This window comes from Penaeus monodon, chromosome 16, assembly GCF_015228065.2.
Source record: "Penaeus monodon isolate SGIC_2016 chromosome 16, NSTDA_Pmon_1, whole genome shotgun sequence".
Taxonomy (NCBI): Eukaryota; Metazoa; Arthropoda; class Malacostraca; order Decapoda; family Penaeidae; genus Penaeus; species Penaeus monodon.
Window position 1 is genome coordinate 16,908,261 of NC_051401.1, and position 20,206 is coordinate 16,928,466.

The 20,206-nt window shown below is 39.1% G+C and overlaps 1 protein-coding gene and 1 long non-coding RNA gene across 5 annotated transcripts in view; one reads left to right on the top strand and one right to left on the bottom strand.

Moving 5' to 3' along the window:
- The window catches only part of LOC119582578 (sodium- and chloride-dependent GABA transporter ine-like), a 127,265-nt gene that overhangs the window by 89,562 nt on the left and 17,497 nt on the right, over positions 1-20,206 (top strand). The window contains exon 2 of one of the 4 annotated variants that reach the window (XM_037930944.1): positions 5,798-5,958. The exons of 1 other annotated variant lie outside the window; for it this stretch is intronic. In XM_037930944.1, the coding sequence (XP_037786872.1) occupies positions 5,924-5,958 (35 nt within the window). In that variant the 5' untranslated portion in view covers positions 5,798-5,923. Of the gene's footprint in view, positions 1-5,797; positions 5,959-19,789; positions 20,020-20,206 lie in introns of those variants that run through there. 2 more of the 4 variants (XM_037930941.1, XM_037930943.1) reach the window with 2 other exon arrangements.
- LOC119582580 overlaps positions 12,571-20,206 on the bottom strand; it is an 18,483-nt gene continuing 10,847 nt past the window's right edge. Inside the window, exon 2 of the long non-coding RNA XR_005229649.1 lies at positions 12,571-12,728. This is a non-coding gene — a long non-coding RNA (uncharacterized LOC119582580). The remainder of the gene's footprint in view (positions 12,729-20,206) is intronic.

A 20,206-nucleotide genomic window follows, 5' to 3' on the forward strand; every position in this document is an offset into this window, starting at 1 on the left:
TGTGTATTTATTTAAGGGAAGGTACTACAACAGATTTATCTGAGCATTATTTCTCCCGAATTACTACGAAAATATCTGACTGAATGTGCGGATGTGAGATCAAGCGTACACAAAAAATAATTTGATGTGCAGTTACATCATTGCAGAAAAAAAACATTCTATATGTAAGTCGATAACCCATTCTCCAGTCCCAAAGTTTACACAGACTTTTAAATATTCCCAAAATACACTCAGAAAATTCGAAGAGTAAAAAAAAATACGAGCAAACTAGTGCCGCTGTGAGAGATACCTATCTAGGACACGCGGGGAGGGTGAATGTAATAAAATTGTAAAGATAGGAATAATAAACTACAAAATAAGAAAATAATTAATACTATATTAGAGACGTTTTAAGTCGAACGAGATGCCTCAGCAGACGGTAAATCCCAACTGGAACCTCGGAGTCAATATAGTCGCTTTGATGCGAGTAGGCCTATCCATTATTAGGTTATCCTTTGATAAAGACGTCTAGGTTAATTGATGACCACGTTCGAGACGTTGCGCCGTTTTTTCACTTCTCTTTGTGGATGTTTTTCATTTCGAACGTTGTGCATTTACGATTTTATTGCTAGTGGGAAGGTTGTTCGCTGAAGTCAGCTTACTCGGAGATCGGTGACGCGTTATGAACCTTTGCAGTTTGGTGTCTGGTTCTGTCCTCGATTCTTCTGTTTGAATTAATTATCTTTTGATGTATTTGATTGGCATACGATTGTGCAATTTACATGCGTCTCCTTGTATTTTTTTCTTTTCTTTTCTGAACGTCTCTATTTATGGTAAATTAATCAATAGCCCAGAGTTATATTGAAATTTAAGACAGTATTTAGTCTGTAAAATGCTTGACATCACACTGACTTGGAAAGCTGAACCCGATGGAAGTAAGTCATACTTGTGAAGCAGCTTGTTCATTAGAATTCGGGTGATACTAAAAAAGTATTGATGCTTCCGTTGTTATATCTATTAGAGGCGGCCATTCACCGACAGAAAGACTTATACAACTTATACATAGTACAGGTATTGGTATCTGAGTGCGAGTGTGACGTAAGTTTTTGCGTACATTGTATTCATACTTATATCTGTGTGTTGGGGCATAGAGGAGTCGTGAGCCAGCATCAGACATCTGTTTATTATGTCCCCAAAATGTCTTCGTTATATAAAGGCGAAAAGGAATGTGTTGTTCATATAACTCCCTCTGCAATTGTATAAACTGATAACGTAAATATTGCAAAATGACATGCAAATTGGAAGCCTTGCAAGATTGGAATTATTTCAGTATATTTATAAAGAACAGTATTTGGGTCTGAAAACGAGCTGATCGTGATGATAGACGCTGGCGTGACGCGATCGTGTTGTGTCCAGAATATCAATCACTGTTTTGAAGACCGACCTGTTATGCAATGTTTCTTAGGTTAGAGATATGGATAGAAGACGAGGAGGAAGAGGGGGTGGAGCTAGGACCAGGTTAAGGGTTGGTTGCTCATAGTAAGTTGCGGGAGCACCTGTTGGTCAGTTCCTGTTGTTACCCGGTGGCGGTGAGGCGTCGAGCGGCAGCGATCGCGCGGGGAGGACCCTTGGCGCTGTGACGGCGGGAGGGGCACCTGGGAGTTTCTTGGGGCTTGGGCTCGGGATGATCACAGTTGGCGAAGTGAGAAAATTAAACAGCACGAGCAGGAGGGCGGCCTTCCTGTTGCATTACAGATGATTTGGATAGTGTGCATTACAGTGGTCTTTGCGAAGGCACCCGTTCGTAAGCAGCTGAAAATGCGACTGAGTATGGCGTGGGTTGCAGCTCGGGCGCAATTTGGTGGGCGCGGGTCAGGCCACGTTACGTCTGCTTTGGGAACGTCCGGCGCCTTACATAACCGAATGTCTAAGCTTACGCAACGGAAGTTGGGTTCCGTTTTCCATGCAGCGAGTTGTCGTGCAGCTTCATAACTTGTGTTTTATTCATAATTGCATTTCGCTTTATATTCTTGTGTATTTATTAAGGTCAAGACTTAAATTAATGATTTCGAAGTTGGTTTTCATATTGTAAATATCCTAATTGGCATCTTTTGTGGAAAATCGTTTCCAGTGAGCAGAAATTGCAGTTTGAGGTGCGCGCTTCGTCAGTGATTTCGAACAATTATATTGGGATTAATCACTTATTATTTATCAAGGAATAATAAGAAGAAATGTGTATTTATTTAAGGGAAGGTACTACAACAGATTTATCTGAGCATTATTTCTCCCGAATTACTACGAAAATATCTGACTGAATGTGCGGATGTGAGATCAGCGTACACAAAAATAATTTGATGTGCAGTTACATCATTGCAGAAAAAAAACATTCTATATGTAAGTCGATAACCCATTCTCCAGTCCCAAAGTTTACACAGACTTTTAAATATTCCCAAAATACACTCAGAAAATTCGAAGAGTAAAAAAAAATACGAGCAAACGAGTGCCGCTGTGAGAGATACCTATCTAGGACACGCGGGGAGGGTGAATGTAATAAAATTGTAAAGATAGGAATAATAAACTACAAAATAAGAAAATAATTAATACTATATTAGAGACGTTTTAAGTCGAACGAGATGCCTCAGCAGACGGTAAATCCCAACTGGAACCTCGGAGTCAACATAGTCGCTTTGATGCGAGTAGGCCTATCCATTATTAGGTTATCCTTTGATAAAGACGTCTAGGTTAATTGATGACCACGTTCGAGACGTTGCGCCGTTTTTTCACTTCTCTTTGTGGATGTTTTTCATTTCGAACGTTGTGCATTTACGATTTTATTGCCAGTGAGAAGGTTGTTCGCTGAAGTTAGCTTACTCGGAGATCGGCGACGCGTTGTGAACCTTTGCAGTTTGGTGTCTGGTTCTGTCCTCGATTCTTCTGTTTGAATTAAATATCTTTTGATGTATTTGATTGGCATACGATTGTGCAATTTACATGCGTCTCCTTGTATTTTTTTCTTTTCTTTTCTGAACGTCTCTATTTATGTTAAATTAATTAATAGCCCAGAGTTATATTGAAATTTAAGACAGTATTTAGTCTGTAAAATGCTTGACATCACACTGACTTGGAAAGCTGAACCCGATGAAAGTAAGTCATACTTGTGAAGCAGCTTGTTCATTAGAATTCGGGTGATACTAAAAAAGTATTGATCCTTCCGGTGTTATATCTATTAGAGGCGGCCATTCACCGACAGAAAGACTTATACAACTACTCTTTTATTACGACTGGCGATTGGTCATGCGAGCCTGGTCAGTCACCAATTAGCCAATCAGAATAATGGGTCCAGAGTCAAGGGAGATATCGCGTGGGTCCGCAGGTGGCTGGCAACCCAAGACCTTCCTTCGGAGACGCCGATTGAGGCTCTGACTCGCGCAGGTGCCCTTCACGCACCTTCTCTTTTTCATCTTCCTTAGCCTATATTCGTCAATGGCTAATTTTATTTCTCTCTCTCTCTCTCTCTCTCTCTCTCTCTCTCTCTCTCTCTCTCTCTCTCTCTCTCTCTCTCTCTCTCTCTCTCTCTCTCTCTCTCTCTCTCTCTCTCTCGTTCGGAATGCGAGGGGCGAATTTATCGAGCGTCCCTCCGAGTGCAGACGGAGATGGTTCGCGCGCCTTCCTGCCAGGTCTTGCCTCCGCGACACCCACCCGCTTCCTGGAATTGTCGTCGTCGCATTTTCTTGGGATTTATTTCAGTTGTATTTTTATTGATTTCTTTATTTGATTATTTATTGTTATTGTTGTTATTATTATTATCATTATTATAGATATCATTATTATTATTACTGTATTATTTGGTTCTTCTTGTTTTCTTGTTTTTTTTTTTTCTCTCTCTTAGTCCCCCTGATGTTTATTTAGTTCGTCGTACAGTTAGAGAATGTTGTTTAATATATTTTAAACTTGATCCGAAGGCGAAATAAAGACTAATTAACAAGTCGAACCGCCTACACTCGGCAAGAAATGAATGGATGATAATTAAAAAAAACATTGTAGAAACTAGAAATGAAACGTCTAATAATGAATGTAGTGGAGATTATATCGGAAATCTGCCGCGTCATCACCTCAAACAAACAAACAAACAACAAACGCATCAAGTCAGAGTAGAAGTGGCTGTCATTTCTTTTGATTTGGCGTTATTATGTCAACAACGTGAATCTTAGTTAGTCCAATGGAATATCAAGGATAGAAAATAACGAAGATTTGAGAGTCCTCGGGACATGATTTCCTAGGAACAAACTGGTGCAAAGAGTGGCGCTCCGTAACCAAGATGGCTGTCAATTGCAGTTCTCCTGGCTGTTTGGTTTAACTTTTCTTCTATTTTTCTTGCTAAATGGCGTGACGAATAAAACGTTACTGCTGTTTATGAACAAATTAGTAAATGGGCCTTGGAAGTGTAACGTTAATATTATCCTTTTCCAGGGTCTTTTCGTTCAAATGATGTTAAATTAAGATTAATTGGCCGGCACGCAATACTAGAGGATTTGTACTATCAGCATAGATCTCTTACCTTTAAAAGGGAAATCGGAGGTCGTGTTTTTTTACTTTTTTAGAGGGATGGTAGCCCAGTCCATTTCCACTTGTCCTGCTAAAGAGAACATCAGTTTTGGATTGATTTACATAATAGCCATGCTTGTGTATATCATAGTAAATGTATTTTCCTACTCGCTACCTGTAGATGCAATTTCAAGATTCCTGAGTTGTACGATGACGCACACAACAAAGTAGAGATAAAAGATAGTTTATCTGAAACGTCAAACTGTGTCAAGTATGATATAGCGCCCTGGGGTCCATAGCATAGTCCGTGTTGCAAGATTAGCATTTTAATTCTTTTAGATTTGATTGATCTACGCGCAGTCCGCTCCATTCACGAGTCCAACACACTGTCACCTTAGTTTCGATTTGTCCTTCATTTGCCTGCCTAGCATGGGCGAACTTTGATCATTCGGATGTATGATCATAACATTATATGACATTACACTATAAATAACTAGATACTAAATGGCCTGAAGACTCAGAGATGTAATATACATGCGATTGCTTAATTGCTTCTTTGCTGTTTATCAGCAAGTGATATTAGGCTGTCTGACTCCCTAGAGTTTTTGCTATTACTCTTACTGAATTAACATTAACTTCGTTATATAGCTTATATAAATGTCTTCTTTTACATAAACACACACACACACACACACACACACACACACACACACACACACACACACACACACACACACACACACACACACACACACACACACACACATAGATATCAAATCGCACTCGATCCAGTCTATTTGAAATTCTCGCTCTATCCACTTTGAGTACTTTAATTCAGCAAATGTTCTCAGATCCAACCAAGGACGTTGGAATTGCCATGAAACGGATGATAACGTGACTACCGATAATCAACCGAAGTCCAGCTGCATGATTCAGTCGGGAACCTGCAATTTTTGTGCAGCTTTGCCCCAGTTTGTGGCCCTGGAAATGGGAGGGGCGGGGGGGGGGGAGGCACCGGATGGAGGAAACGATCTGGTACTCTGTGTGCTGACTGCGGTCGCGATAGAGACAGACAGACAGACAGACAGGCAGACAGGCGACCGTAAAGAATGATTTGTGAAGTAGAAGAACAGGATTGTAGTTCATTAATTATCGAGGCCATATCGGGGAACTCCAGGACACTTAGGGATTTTCTAGAGTCCTTTTGTTGAGGGCAGGAAGGGGGGGAGACTCCCGCTCGTCACAGCCATACTAAATCGCATGAACTCCACAGGAAGCAATAGTACGTTAGAATCGATCAGTCGATGAAATAATCTAGAATAAAGTGCTCAGTGGATCCCCACAAAGACATTGTTGGTGTTGTCTGGTCACCCAAGTGGACCAAGGAGCGAGGACGAAAATGGAGTCGTCGGTGGATCTCACCAAAGAAACCAGGTAAGGCAGTTGCAGTTCGACATGTATCCATGCGTAGATTTAAAGTTGTTTATACGAGGGAAGTTTTACTTATCTAAATTGGAAGAATTTCCGAGCGATGGCAGACTTTCCTCCCCGCTTGGAACGAGAGCCTGCCTTTCGAGACCCGCCTCGGATTTCGGGCGGCGCGTGCTCGAGGCGTCTCTTCTCTCGATTCAGGTGGCAGCGACGGCGACCCCTAAGTTTGGGGAATGGGATTGTGATTACTGCAAGCCTACATCCAAAGATTGTATGTGAAGCAAGGCAGGTTGTTTTTTTAAGTGCCATGCAAAAGTACCATTGCCTTGACATTAGCAGTATTTTAACAACCGCGTGTGCCGGTATGCCAGAGATGCAGAGGGCGCGATATCATGCATATCAAGTGACTCTCGTGTGCAGAAAGTACTTTAACCTTGGTGTACATACAAAATGGGGTTTCAGTCACGTGTACATCAAGTCACGTGTATACCGCAGAAAGCTGGTCATTCATGAGACTTCTGCAACACTGTCCATGTGCGAATGATTCAAGGCCTGCATACAGACTGGTGCGAGAAATGTCCTCTGTGTATATCAATAATTTCATGTCCTAATTTCTTCGTGGGGTTTTATGCCTCTGAGGGTGAAGGCGAGTAACGCACGCTTACGTAGATCGCCAGGAGAAATGGTAAAGCAAATTTCCCCGTGAAAGAATCAATATTCGATACGGTTCACATAGTGCGGCTGCTGACCCTTTTGGCGAGTGGCACCGCCCCCCACTCCCCAGGCGTTCTTCCTCCGTCAGTACAATCGCTTTCCTCTCGCTCGCCACCCTCTCTTCGCTCTCTCTCTCTCTCTCTCTCTCTCTCTCTCTCTCTCTCTCTCTCTCTCCTCTCTTCCCTCTCTCTCCTCTCCTCTCCTCTCTCTCCCTCCCTCTCTCTCCTCCCCTCTTCCCCTCCCCCTCTCTCTCCTCCCCTCCCTCCCTCCCTCCTCCCTCCCTCCCCCCTCTCCCCCTCTCCCCTCTCCCTCTCCCTTTCTCACCCTATCTGTCCATCTGTTCATCTACCTCTGCCTCTGCCCCGCTTCCCTCGTGTTGCTATCCCGCTTGAAGGGGACCTGTCGCCAGGCAGCAGGACTCCGTTGTCGAAGGAGGCCATTGCGTAAGGAATTCGAGAGTTGAGAATGAACGTATGAAGGCCAATGAATACACAATGAAGTGAAGAGGAATAGGGGGTCATGTAGAGGGCGACGGGCATGCGACTCGGCGAGGGGCGGCAAGAATCAGGAGCGCGCGGCCTTGGCTGGGCAGTCCTGACTTCGTCTCGGGGGACGCAACGTGAGCGTGACGCCAAAGGCTCCTCCTCCGCCCATGCCCGGGACACGTGCACATCCTACGGCCTCGAGGGCGGCACCCATTTCGCCAGGAATCTTAGAATTACAAAGTCGGTCCCTTAAGATAGCGTTTCTTATTTGATTACCTTTTCTTATTCTTTTTATATATATCAGTATTTTTATTTCCCTTATTTCCCTGGACACATTGCATATTGAGTTATATCATCTGAGGTGATCTCGACGCAGGCGGGGCAGGCAGGGCACACGCCAATACCTTTATCTTATCTTTTTCATGGATTTTTACCCTGCTTATGTTGAGCACAAGGACAGTCGTTCTGAATTAACGTAAATAATCACTCTTGTAAATGAAAATGCTCGTCATGCTTGACTTGTCGTATCAGGGCGGCTGAGGAAAGTGCGCGCGGTGCAAGTCTCTGTTTGGTGCCGAAAAGTTGGTCGAATGATCTGGGTAAGTTAACCTCATAAGACGAATTGAGGCTTCCACTGCTAGCCTTGTCCCCTTTCGTTTTTATTTAACTCTCATATGTTAGGCACAATAGGATATTAGATGCACGATAGTAATGCGCGCGCGCGTACACACACACACACACACACACACACACACACACACACACACACACACACACACACACACACACACACACACACACACACACACACACACACACACACACACACACACACACACATACACATATATATGAAAGCTTTTTTTGACGTCATGGTATTTGAAGACAGTAAATGCCTTAGTAAATTCCGAAGTAATACTGTTTATTTATTTTGTAGTCATCCCTGTGACATACCATAGATTATTAGATTTACCGAAGTATTGAAAGAAAGAGCGCCAGAGAGCTTCCCTGACAAAATCTGCACGAGACTGCACGGGTGACAGAAGCGTACGTGGCTGCACATCCGCGGTGTTTACTGGATCGACATTGCATCACAGCTGATTGGAAGTCGCTCTCTGCTCCCCAGGTGTTTGAAGTAGCGTTGGCCAGGTACTCGTACTAGGCGGGACTGAGCCAATATATAGCCGGGTTTTGAAGCCTCATTTACGGTCCCGAATTTTTGTCCATGACTGTACGTGATTCTTGCGGTGTTTTACTGTGCGGATTTATTACCACTTTGGTTAATCCCTCGTTATTATTTACAGCTTAGTTATAACGAGTGTTTATTTCTTATAACACTTTGCTTTGTTTATCGATTCCAGAAAGCTCTTGCTGTTTGGGCCGAAAAGTTTTGTCATGTAATCTTGGGTACGAACACCTTACGTGGAATAGCTACCTGAAGTATTATATTATTCACGAGATCACTGCCTGAACTATACGCTGTGCAGTTTTACAGGGCATTATTATTTTTTTATTATATATATAAATACATTGGTCTCATACCAGCGTTTTTTTCTATTTGTGTTTTAATAGTGGTTACCTTGCTAATCTTTTATTTTTTTTTTTATTTCTTGTTTTATGGTTTTATTTTTTTCAAGTACAATCCTTATCATTTGTTTTTTATTTTAGTAGTTTACTCCCTTTTATTTACCATCCCGGCTAACTGGACAGACGGGAGCAAGAACTGATATATATATATATATATATATATATATATATATATATATATATATATATATATATTATATATATATATATATATATGTATTATATGTAGTTTTATATGTGTGTGTGTGTGTGTGTGTGTGTGTGTGTGTGTGTGTGTGTGTGTGTGTGTGTTGTGTATGTGTGTGTGTGTGTGTGTGTGTGTGTGTGTGTGTGTGTGTGGTGAGATGTTAGGCATCCTGAAAGGTAGTACATGCAACTCGTTTAAGTTCTTTATTGTGTTTACAGAGGTTGTTTCGCCGACCTGCCCATACAGCCTGTATAACTAAGCCCAATTCTTGTAGTCAGAGTATAATTTTTTTTCTCTCTCTCTCTTTTTTTCTTGTCGTTTGTGAACTCGGACGATGATCTTTTCTGTCGGTGTTTTATGCTGCAACTTTCGTGAGATAAATTATAGATAAGCTGTCCACATTCAGTTTGTCTCATACTGATTGATCGCCTATCGATATTATCCTCACAAACTGTATACCATGGCCACCTTTTAGTGTTCAGGGCCTGGGGAGCATCTGTCATTCTTTGAAAATGATTCCCGATCCTTGATTCAATAAAGATTTTCTTGACAGCAACATTCATACCAATATAACGTTCGTGGTGCTAACCCTGTCATGAACTTTCTTAAAATCTGCAAATCTTGCGAAATATTGTTTTATACACAACATAAGAACAATCTGTTCTGTTTTAATTCACCATTCATTTATATTGTTGTTTAAAAAAAAAAATACTGAATAACAAGGTAACGCAGGGACATTTCCCAAGGTGGAATAAACTGACCTTCTGGAGCCTTTCGTCCAGTTGTATTAACTCGTAGTATGTACATTTCTAGGAGGTAAGCACATCGTTATGGAGTGTTACCGATACTCAAAGCTGACTTCGCTATTGATTAAGCTTCTTTGGGACTGTAAGGCGGAGGGGATTCCTTAACACCAATCATGGTCTAAGTGTTGACTTATTTTGCAGCCAGAGCAAAAGTACTTCTGCGTTATGTTCACAGTCGTCGTTGTGGCACTGACATTTATCCCCACATCTTTATTCTAAACTACTGGGCTGGATAATTCTGATCCGATTTTAAGTTATGTTTATTTACCACCCTGGCTACCTACTCAGGAATGGGGAATCGTGATTACAGGTTTTACATAAATTCGACAGTATTCTGTGGTTACTCTATTTGTACATTTAAAAATGAAAATATGAATCATGCTTTTTATTTATTTATTTATTTATTTTTTATTATTCCTGATTAACTGCACAGGCATGGCCAATCTGGAGTACATTTGAAGCATGGTCATTATATAATGGTATTACATTTGAATTGTAGGCTATAACATTATTATGATAAGTATTATATCAGTTAAAGGGAAAGGAACAATTACACAGTCATTTGTCTACTCATCTGCCACGCCGGGCGTGGAAAGGCTCTGCTACATTTGATATGCGGTCATGTGATACTACATTCCAAATTTAGGATACAACAAAAGTATATCTTCTAAGACATCAGATGATATGAAATAGTAACATAGTTCTCCGTATCTCATACTAGGTGGTCTGAAAGGCTGTAACACATGGCACTCTGAGATATAATGTACAAGTTTTCGCTTATATTCTTCATTACAGAGTTTACACTTAGTTTCTTCGACGTTACAAACTGTACTGACCTGCCAATACAATCTGTATCCAAGCCTGATTATTGCGGTCACAATGTCACACTGTCTTGTTCTTGTTTTATATAAACCATAGATGAATGAATCTTCGTAAACCGGTCATAGTGCTTTATGCTAGAGTTTTCAAGTCGTTGAAAATTAATCAGCTCACTCAAGTCCTCTTTGAAGGAAGCTTTAATGATTTATAAAATCCTAGAAAGAGGTACCCCAAGATCTATATCCACACTTTGCTTGTCACAGGCTGACTTTGCTAGGCGACCAGCATGATCATGCTTAAGGATCCCAACATGCGATGGAATCCACACAAAACATATATCATGGCCTCGTTCTTTTGCACGATACACGTTTATCCTGATGTCATTTGCAATATATCCTGTACCTTTGTCTAGAGTGTTCAGAGCCTGGAGAGCACTCTGTGAATCGTAGAAAGTTACCCCTGAGCCTTGATTCAATAGAAATTCGGTGGCCACGAGTATTCCTAGCAACTCAATTTGAGTAGTGCTAGCCCGGTCATGAACCTTCCTACAATCCTGGTTCATATGCATTGGACATATTTTAATGATGTTCATTTATGATTGTAAGTTCATACTGCTTAAGTACATCAGAGGGGACACTATCTTTTTCGGGGCAGTCGTATAATATACATTTAGGTCTGACATTTTCCACGGTGGAACAGAACGTTTATTTTGGGTCTTAGTTATGGGTATGTTCAGATAAGCTAATTGTTTAAATGGATTTGAATATGAATCAGTGTTGTCATTCAAAGTTAGCTCCTCTGTTCTATGTTTTGTTTGTCTTTGGAACTCTGCACAATGGAGGGGTTCTCTAATTGATGTGACACTAAATGTGGTATTTATATATAATATTCTTTCGTAAACAGAAGGAAAATTAAGTTCTGTTCTCATATTCACAATCCTTGTTGTTCTAGGGGCACCAAAAATGAATTTCATGGCCTCATTTTGTACAATTCTCTAAACAAATAAACTCTGATTCCTTGAACAATACTAGATGCAATATATAATAATCTACTGATCGTATGACTGTATGACAATAAGAGTCTCGCAATGTTGACATTGATACCATAGGCTTTGCCAACAAGTGTCCTATGTGGCTTCAGCCGTTCCAACAGTCTTTTCAGATTTCGGATGAACTCCGAGGTATTTGTACTAGAGGCAAAGATCTAGCGCAATGTTATTTATATGAAACTTTGGCAGAGGGATTGTCTTTGGCCTAAGTGCCTTGTTTTTTTTCAGTCGAAATATTTAAGTCACACTAGAATCTCTTGCATTCTCTCCTCGGATGAGGATTTAATGCAAATATCATCGACATAGCAAATAATGGAGTCATTGCCCTCATGTGGTATATCGCCTAGTAATCTGTGCATTAAGATATTGAATAGCATGGGACTAGTACGCCTCTCTGAGGTGTGCCGAGTTCAGATATTTTTGTATGAGTACTCTTAATGCCCCTGAAGAGGCCATGAGCCGATCGATTCGATAGATACATTTTCATCCATGTAAACTAGAATACCAAAGCTAGCTAGTTGCTCAAGGGTAATGTCTCTGTAATATCAAAGGCAGATTGAAGATCAAGAAATACGGTTTGCATGCCTGAGTTTGAGTTTGTTAAGTACTCTGCATTACAGTGCTAGCTGCTACGTCCTGGAAGAAATCCAGCATTTATGTGATACATAAGTCTGTTTAGAATTATTCTCTCGAGCACTTTGCACAGTACGGGCCTGTATTTGATTGATTAAGCTTTTAGTCCAGGAGGATTCCTTGTGATAGGCTGTGTCTATACAGGTGTAAAAGTGGGGTACCTGGTGCCTGAGCAATGAGGTGAAGGACGCTGTAAGTAATGCCATCCTCGCCAGGGGCGGTTGCTTTCCCTTTCAGAAGGACATTGTTCAATTCCCTCTCGGTTATTTCGGCAAAGTCGGAGGGGTCAATAGGAGCACAGGCTACTGCTATATTAAAGTTTCTATTTTCATCTTGTTTTTTTTTATATCGTATTTTGGAGTGTCGTGCCCGTAGATTTTGATTTCTCCTTCCTCCATAGCAGCTGCGTCCGTAAGGCGATGACGTGAAGTGAGATGATGCAACCTACATATTTTAAGGGTATTATAGTGTCCTTTCGAATCTTCCAACCCATTCTGTTGGCATATAGAAAATAATGCAGATTTACTGCTTATTTATGTATCACAAACTTTACGTTATTCAGATTCAGGAATTTGTTTTTTATCCACACGTTAGAATTTGCCAAGTCAGGATACACATGTCAAAGAAGGCTAGTGGGAAAATAGCTGTTTTTCTTGAAGATCAATACACTGTCACCATGTAGGCCAAGCTTACCATGAGTGAGTTGTTCACTATAAGAGAGAAATGAAGGGGAAGAGAAAGGTGGAGTGAGGGAGAGGGAGAAGGGCGAGGGGGAGGGAAGGAGGAAGGGAGAGGTAAGAAGGGAGGGAGGGAGGAAGAGGGAAGAATGGAGGGAGGGAGAGAGAGGGAAGAATGAGGGAGAGAGAGGGAAGAATGAGGGAGAGAGAGGGAAGAATGAGGGAGAGAGAGGGAAGAATGAGGGAGAGAGAGGGGAGAGAGAGAGAGAGAGAGAGAGAGAGAGAGAGAGAGAGAGAGAGAGAGAGAGAGAGCGAGCGTCTGTGTACGCTTGTGTGCTGTCTTGTGATTCCATAAGCCAATTCTAAATAAACTCATTCTTGGAAATATAATGAATACTAACAAGACTAGGAAAACTCTACACTCCGTCTTTCACAAGAGCCAGACCTCTGCACTTGGAATCCACTGCAATAACACACACAAGAAGCTATACGTCAGCTGAGGATTTCGTGTTATGTAATTTCATTGAATTGAGAGAGAGAGAGAGAGAGAGAGAGAGAGGAGAGAGAGAGAGAGAGAGAGAGAGAGAGAGAGAGAGAGAGAGAGAGAGAGAGAGAGAGAGAGAGCGAGAGCGAGAGAGAGAGAGAGATTGGAGTGTCTGAGATAAAGATATATTCGCTTTCCCTCTAATATCGCTGTTAGTCTTGCTCTCTACTGATAAAACTTTCCTCACAAATATTCTTATTTTCTTAGTCTCTTGCTCACTAAGCATGGCTTGACAACACCTCACGCGTTGGCGATGTTGCCATGAATCTGTAATGCCGATCGAAGATTTACGGAATATGTTGTTCGTCCTTTTTTCTTTTCTTTTCTTTTTTTTTATTGAAACGACAATTCATTTTATGAAGATAGAATACGAGTATTGCTTCTAATATATTTCTCGACATCAGCGCACGTCGCATTTGTTCATGTTATTGTAACCTTGACCGGCAACTGCTTTGCTTCACCTCAAGTGAATTTATTGAAGAAAAAGAAATCTATTTAGCGTCTAAATAATTCAGATACCAAACAGCTCGAGAAATTATCTAAATCGCGAGGTCGCAGCCTGCATCCTCTCGAACCCACGATTACGTATTCAGGTAGCTCATATGCAAGAAGAATTTTGGTGTTAAATTATGCGAGTGATGTGGCGATGGTGATGGTGATAAGAGCGTGATGACAAATTCAACGAAGAGACAAGGATTGCAGCTCCGATGACTGGCTGGAGTATAGTGTGCTCGCTTAAGGTAATAAACAATGTGTGTGCGTGCGCGCGTGAATATACATTATATATATATATATATATATATATATATATATTATATGATATATATTCTATATATTTATTATATATTATAATATATATATTAAATTTTAATATATATATATATATATGATATATTATATATATATTATATATATTAATATATAGATATATATATTATAAATAATATTTTATTAATAATAATTTATATATAATATATATAATAATTATATTTTATATATATTAATATATATATATATATTTATATATATATATATTTATATATATTATTTTATATATATATATTATATATATATATTTTATATATATAATTTATATATTATTATATATATATATATATATATATTTATATATATATATATATATATATTGATATATTGATATATATATATAATATATATTATATATATATATATATATCTATATATATATATATATTAAAATATATATAATTATATATATATATATATATATTCATATATATTGATTATATATATATATATATATAGTATATATATATATAGATATATATATATATATATATATAATTGATAATATATATGATATATATAGTATAATATATATTTGATATATATATATATATATATTTGATATATATATATATATATATGATATATATATATATATGAATTGATATACATATATATTTAATATATATTTAGTATATATATATATATACATATATATACTAAATAATATACAATAATATATATATTATATATATATATATAATATATATATTATATATTTATTTATATATATACATATTTATATATATACATATTTATATATATACATATATATATACATATATATGTACATATATATACAGAAATATATATACATACTTTTTTTTACGGTAGGTTCATGTTTGAGCCGCCGTGGTCACAGCATGATACTTAATTGTAGTTTATATGTTGTGATGCTCATGGAGTGAGTACGTGGTATGGTTCCCAGTCGAGGTGAAATTCCTTGCCCAAGGGAACAACGCGCCGGCAGGTGACTCGAATCCTCGAACTCAGATTGCCATCGTGACAGTCTTGAGTCCGATGCTCTAACCACTCGGCCACCGCGGCCTCATATACAAACATACATACATACATACATATATACATATATAACAATATATATTATTATAAATATATATACATAATATACATATATATATATATACATATATAGTATATACATATATATTATATATCATATTACTGTAATCTATGATACTTATTGTATATCATATATATGTAATCTTTTGTATATATTATCAGTTTTATTCACTTTCAACGATATATTAATTTATATATATGTATATATAGATTATATATATATAATGTATATCAATATATATTATATATATACATATATATATATATAATATAATATATATTATATATATATAATATTTATTTATTTATATATATATATATATATGTATTATATACATATATATATATATATATATATATATTATATATATACATATATATATATATACATATAACATATGTATATATATACATATAACATCATAATATATCCACATACAAATCACACAACACACAACCACACACACACACACACACACACAATATATAATATATATATATATATATATATATATATATATATATATATGTGTGTGGTGGTGTGTGTGGTGGTGGGTGTGTGTGGTTTGTTGTGTTGTTGTGTGTTGTGTGTGTTTGTTGGTGATGGTGTTTGTTGTGTTGTTGGTGTGTGTTGGGTATATATATACATATGTGTATTGATATATATACATAGTATATATATACATATATTATATATAATATATATATATATATATATATATATATATATATATATATATATATATATATGTATACATACACACACGTGTGTGAATGGTAAAACACTCTTCCGTGTTGATACCACGGTAGAAAAACCCAGAGTGCAAAAACTAGATTTATTGAAAATGAGGCTACATTTTCGAAATCCACCTGGATTCCATCTTCAGGTCCGACCTGAAGATGATATCAGGTGGATTTCGAAACTGCAGTCTCATTTTCAGTAAATTTAGTTTTTGCACTCGGCTTTTCTACCATATATATATATATATATATATATATATATATATATATATATATATATATATATGTGTGTGTGTGTGTGTGTGTGTGTGTGTGTGTGTGTGTGTGTGTGTGTGTGTGTGTGTGTGTGTGTGTGTGTGTGCGTGCGTGCGTGCGTGCGTGCGCGCGCGTGCGCTCGCTCGCTTGTATACATACACGGATATATACGGCACTGTAGCTTATACCTTACGTATGAACGTTTTGAAAAGTATAATTCCATAGATTTTCCAAATACGAAGGTCAGTGCCTAAATTGATCCCACTTCGACCTCACTCATCTGGTCGCAAATTGCAATCCACTGCTTGCATGATCTATCGTGCTGACGGACAGTTCTTGGTGCAATGCCATTCGTTGACAGGTTCGTTGTAGGCACTTTTCGTTGAATTCGTCAGCACTATTCTTTGCTATTGCTACGACCGACAGGCATTGTCTGGAGAGACTCGCTTTCTCGCTTTTTGATTACAGAAAACGTTTTATCACTAGCAGTCATTAGGTTGGTATTCTTGATCAGGCTATTGCAGTTTTCTTCAAGGATTTGGCTTACACGCCGTGAAAGCTGTTGCGACCATATAAAGCCTGAAAGCCTGAGAGATCCTGCCTTCGCTTTACTCGTGGAAGTAAAGGCAGGTCGTGGGGCTTTAAGAGCAGTACTTTTTCACAGCAGCACCATTGGTCATAGCAGCATTTCTGTTATCTGCAGAGGTCAGGTTTTGAATGCTTTCCTTTTATAGGGATGTTTCCATTCACGCTTGTACCTTAAAACAATATGTTAATTACCACCCTTTTTTGCATTATTTTATAACGCAGAGTCATGAGTTCCTGAATATATGCGAAAGCTGTCGTGGCATTTTCAGTCAGATTACTACTTAGGAGCGTGGGAAGATATATTGCATTCTTTGACATCTTGCGTGTTGGCATTTCTCTCGTAAGATAAACATTATTATATTATATATGTTCATCTTATTTCAACAGCTTCATATATACTTAGTACAACGCTAAATCCAGATTGAATTTTGATTACTTAATTCGGGCATAAGCGAAAGAAAAATAGTGCCTGTGGAACAGATTTTAGTAATGCGCAACAGTACAAAATAAGCAGAGTAGGAGAAGAAAAAACAGCAAGGGCCATAAAATAGAACGAGTGTTGGATTACAAACAAAAGAAATATGATGCGACGTATGAATAATAAGGACAAAAAAGCAGAGAAGTGGACAGTCCAGAGCTGAGTTAGCAACCTTGGCCGAGTCAGCATCCGCATGGGCGCTTCTCCCACATCGCCCTCGCCCTCAGACTGGTCCCCTTCTTCCTCCTCTTCTCTTTTCTTGTTTTCTTCGTCTTTTGCTATTTATTTTCGTTCTACGGCTTATTCTTCATTATCATCAGGCATCATTATTGTTGTTGTAGGTATTATTGTTATGATAATGAAGCTTACCATTGCTGTTATTTTGACTAATGTTATTGTTATTCACATATTGTTCTTGGTCCTATTGTTTCCCTTCTCATTATTATTATTATTATACCTCCTCCTCCTCCTCTTCCTCCTATTCTTAAACGTATACTTGCTCTTCCTCTTTATTGTAGGACAGTGTATTACATAAACTTCAATTGAAGATTATGAAAAGACATTAATTTAAGAATAGTCGGAATTTCTGTTTAGTTGACAAATCGTAAAATTAACAGTAAAAAGAGAAAGAATAACTTGGGTTCAATTAGTCACAGAGTGCGTGATGCGTATGGGTTTAAAGTTGCATGGCGGGGGAGAGGGAGGGGAGAGTGGGAAGGGGGTGTGAGGAAGGGTTGAGAAGAGGGGAAGGAGAGGATGGATAGGGAAGGGAAAGGATAGGTAGGGAGATAGGGAGGAAGGGAAAAGGGGGGGGGAGAATAGGGGAGATGAGGAGAGGAAGAATAGGAGAGATGTGGATGAAGAGAAGAATAGGAGAGACAGGGATGAGAGGAAGAATAGGAGAAATGTGGATGAAGAGAAGAATAGGAGAGACAATGATGAGAGGAAGAATAGGAGCGATGCGGAGAAGGGGTTGGTCCGGACTTTTCGCCGCTGATGTCTGTCACGAAGGCCCGGGGAGGGGGGAGGGGGAGGGGTGGCAGCGTGTGAGGGGACGCCGGTGTCGCGTTGCCGTCGGCCGGCCGCGGGTTTCGCAACGAGGGGAGTACACGAGCGACTTCTCCCCCTTTGTTAGTCTTTAAATGAAATCGTTATTGTTAATCCAGTGTTATTCTTATCCTTAGCCATCGATTTTAGTATTATTTTTTATAGTTGTATCTTTGTTTATTATTATATTTATTGTTATTGCTATTGTGTTGTTATTATTACTGTTATTCTTAATTAGATTTTTTTTCGTTTCTGTGCCTGTTACTAGTGTTACTATTAGCTTTCTCCCCACCTTTCACCAGAATCCGGGCTACAGTACAAATTACAATTATTATTTATTTTATTTTTTTTTCGTTGTCTTATTTTGTATTTATTTTATCTAGTAATGATCTTAGAGTAAGTCTCGCTATTGTTTACTTTTTATTCGAGTTTCTTCTTTTCATTTTTTTTTATTTTTTTATTAGATGTATACTCTACCTATCCACTCGATTGCGATATAGTTTTATGATAAATTATATTATGTAAAGAGCTAACACATCGTTGTTGAATTTCCAGATGCACATGATTATGTAAGATATAGGAATAGCACTGGAGGAATAACTAATGCAATCGGATGTTGTTCCTTGTCAATGCACCGTACTGAGGTCGACAAGGGCTTAGGTAAGTTTCCCAAAACGGTTACGTCATTCGGAGAAGCGGCTCTGTCGGCATGAGCGGCGAGAGGACGTATTATAAATAAATGTCGTTCACTCGTGAGATGACTGATTTGGTAGCTTTGATGCCCATTATCCCAGCATGGTGTTTTGTTTTGAAATTCCTGAGTTTCTTTTTTTTTCCCCACGTTGGTATTACTTTAAAATGAGATCGATGTCTTTCTAGTAAAGTTTCATATAATCATGACTTTAAAAATTGAAACATTTGGAATACGGCTGTCGGAATTTTATAAAGCGCAATCATGATGGTTAATCTTACCCTCTCTTTCTATTCTTAAACATGTATTTCGTAGATATTAAGGTTACAGTGCAAACCGCCGCTTGGATTTGAGAAGTTTACGCAATACTGGCGACCCGGCAGACACGTGCGGGAAACGTGAGTGCAGGTGGGTGTGTTCGTGCGTGTCTTGCGTCTGGCTGCGCGCCCACGCCGTCCTCAGTTTTCGCTTCCGTTCTTTCGAGAGAACATCCGGGAATTCTGTCTACCCTATGTGCACTTTATGAGTAATGGGAGCTAGGGTTGAGCAAACGAAAGAAGGCGACCGTGTATTGACTGGCTGTTGGCATGGACTGGCCCGGCTCCGCTTGTGCATTTGCGTGAAAATGTGTGCCTGGTGCGTTCGTGTGTGCGTGACAAGAGGCGTGCGCGCATGTGCGTCTGTGGGATGGCACCAGCGCTAGCCAACGACGTTGGATAACCCGGCACATGTGAGTCAGTGCCACGCACGCCTGCAGGCCCTCCGCTCATCCCCGAGTAAGTAATCAGACCAGATATTCGGTCGCTTGCCTTGCCGCCGCCGAGACCAGTCGGGGCCCTCGCCATCACACAGCGCGGTAAACCTTTTCTAAATGAGTTTTAGGCTTTAGTCGAAGGGTCTTGCTTTCTCCGCTGCAGGCGGCTTGGGGTAGGGTCGGTCGCCACGAGGAAGCATCCTGTTTCCTCGCAGGGCTCGCGAGAAAAGAGAAGCGAGATGTGGCTGCTACCTGTAGGCACAAGGAAGAAGAGCTGACTGCCTGTAGG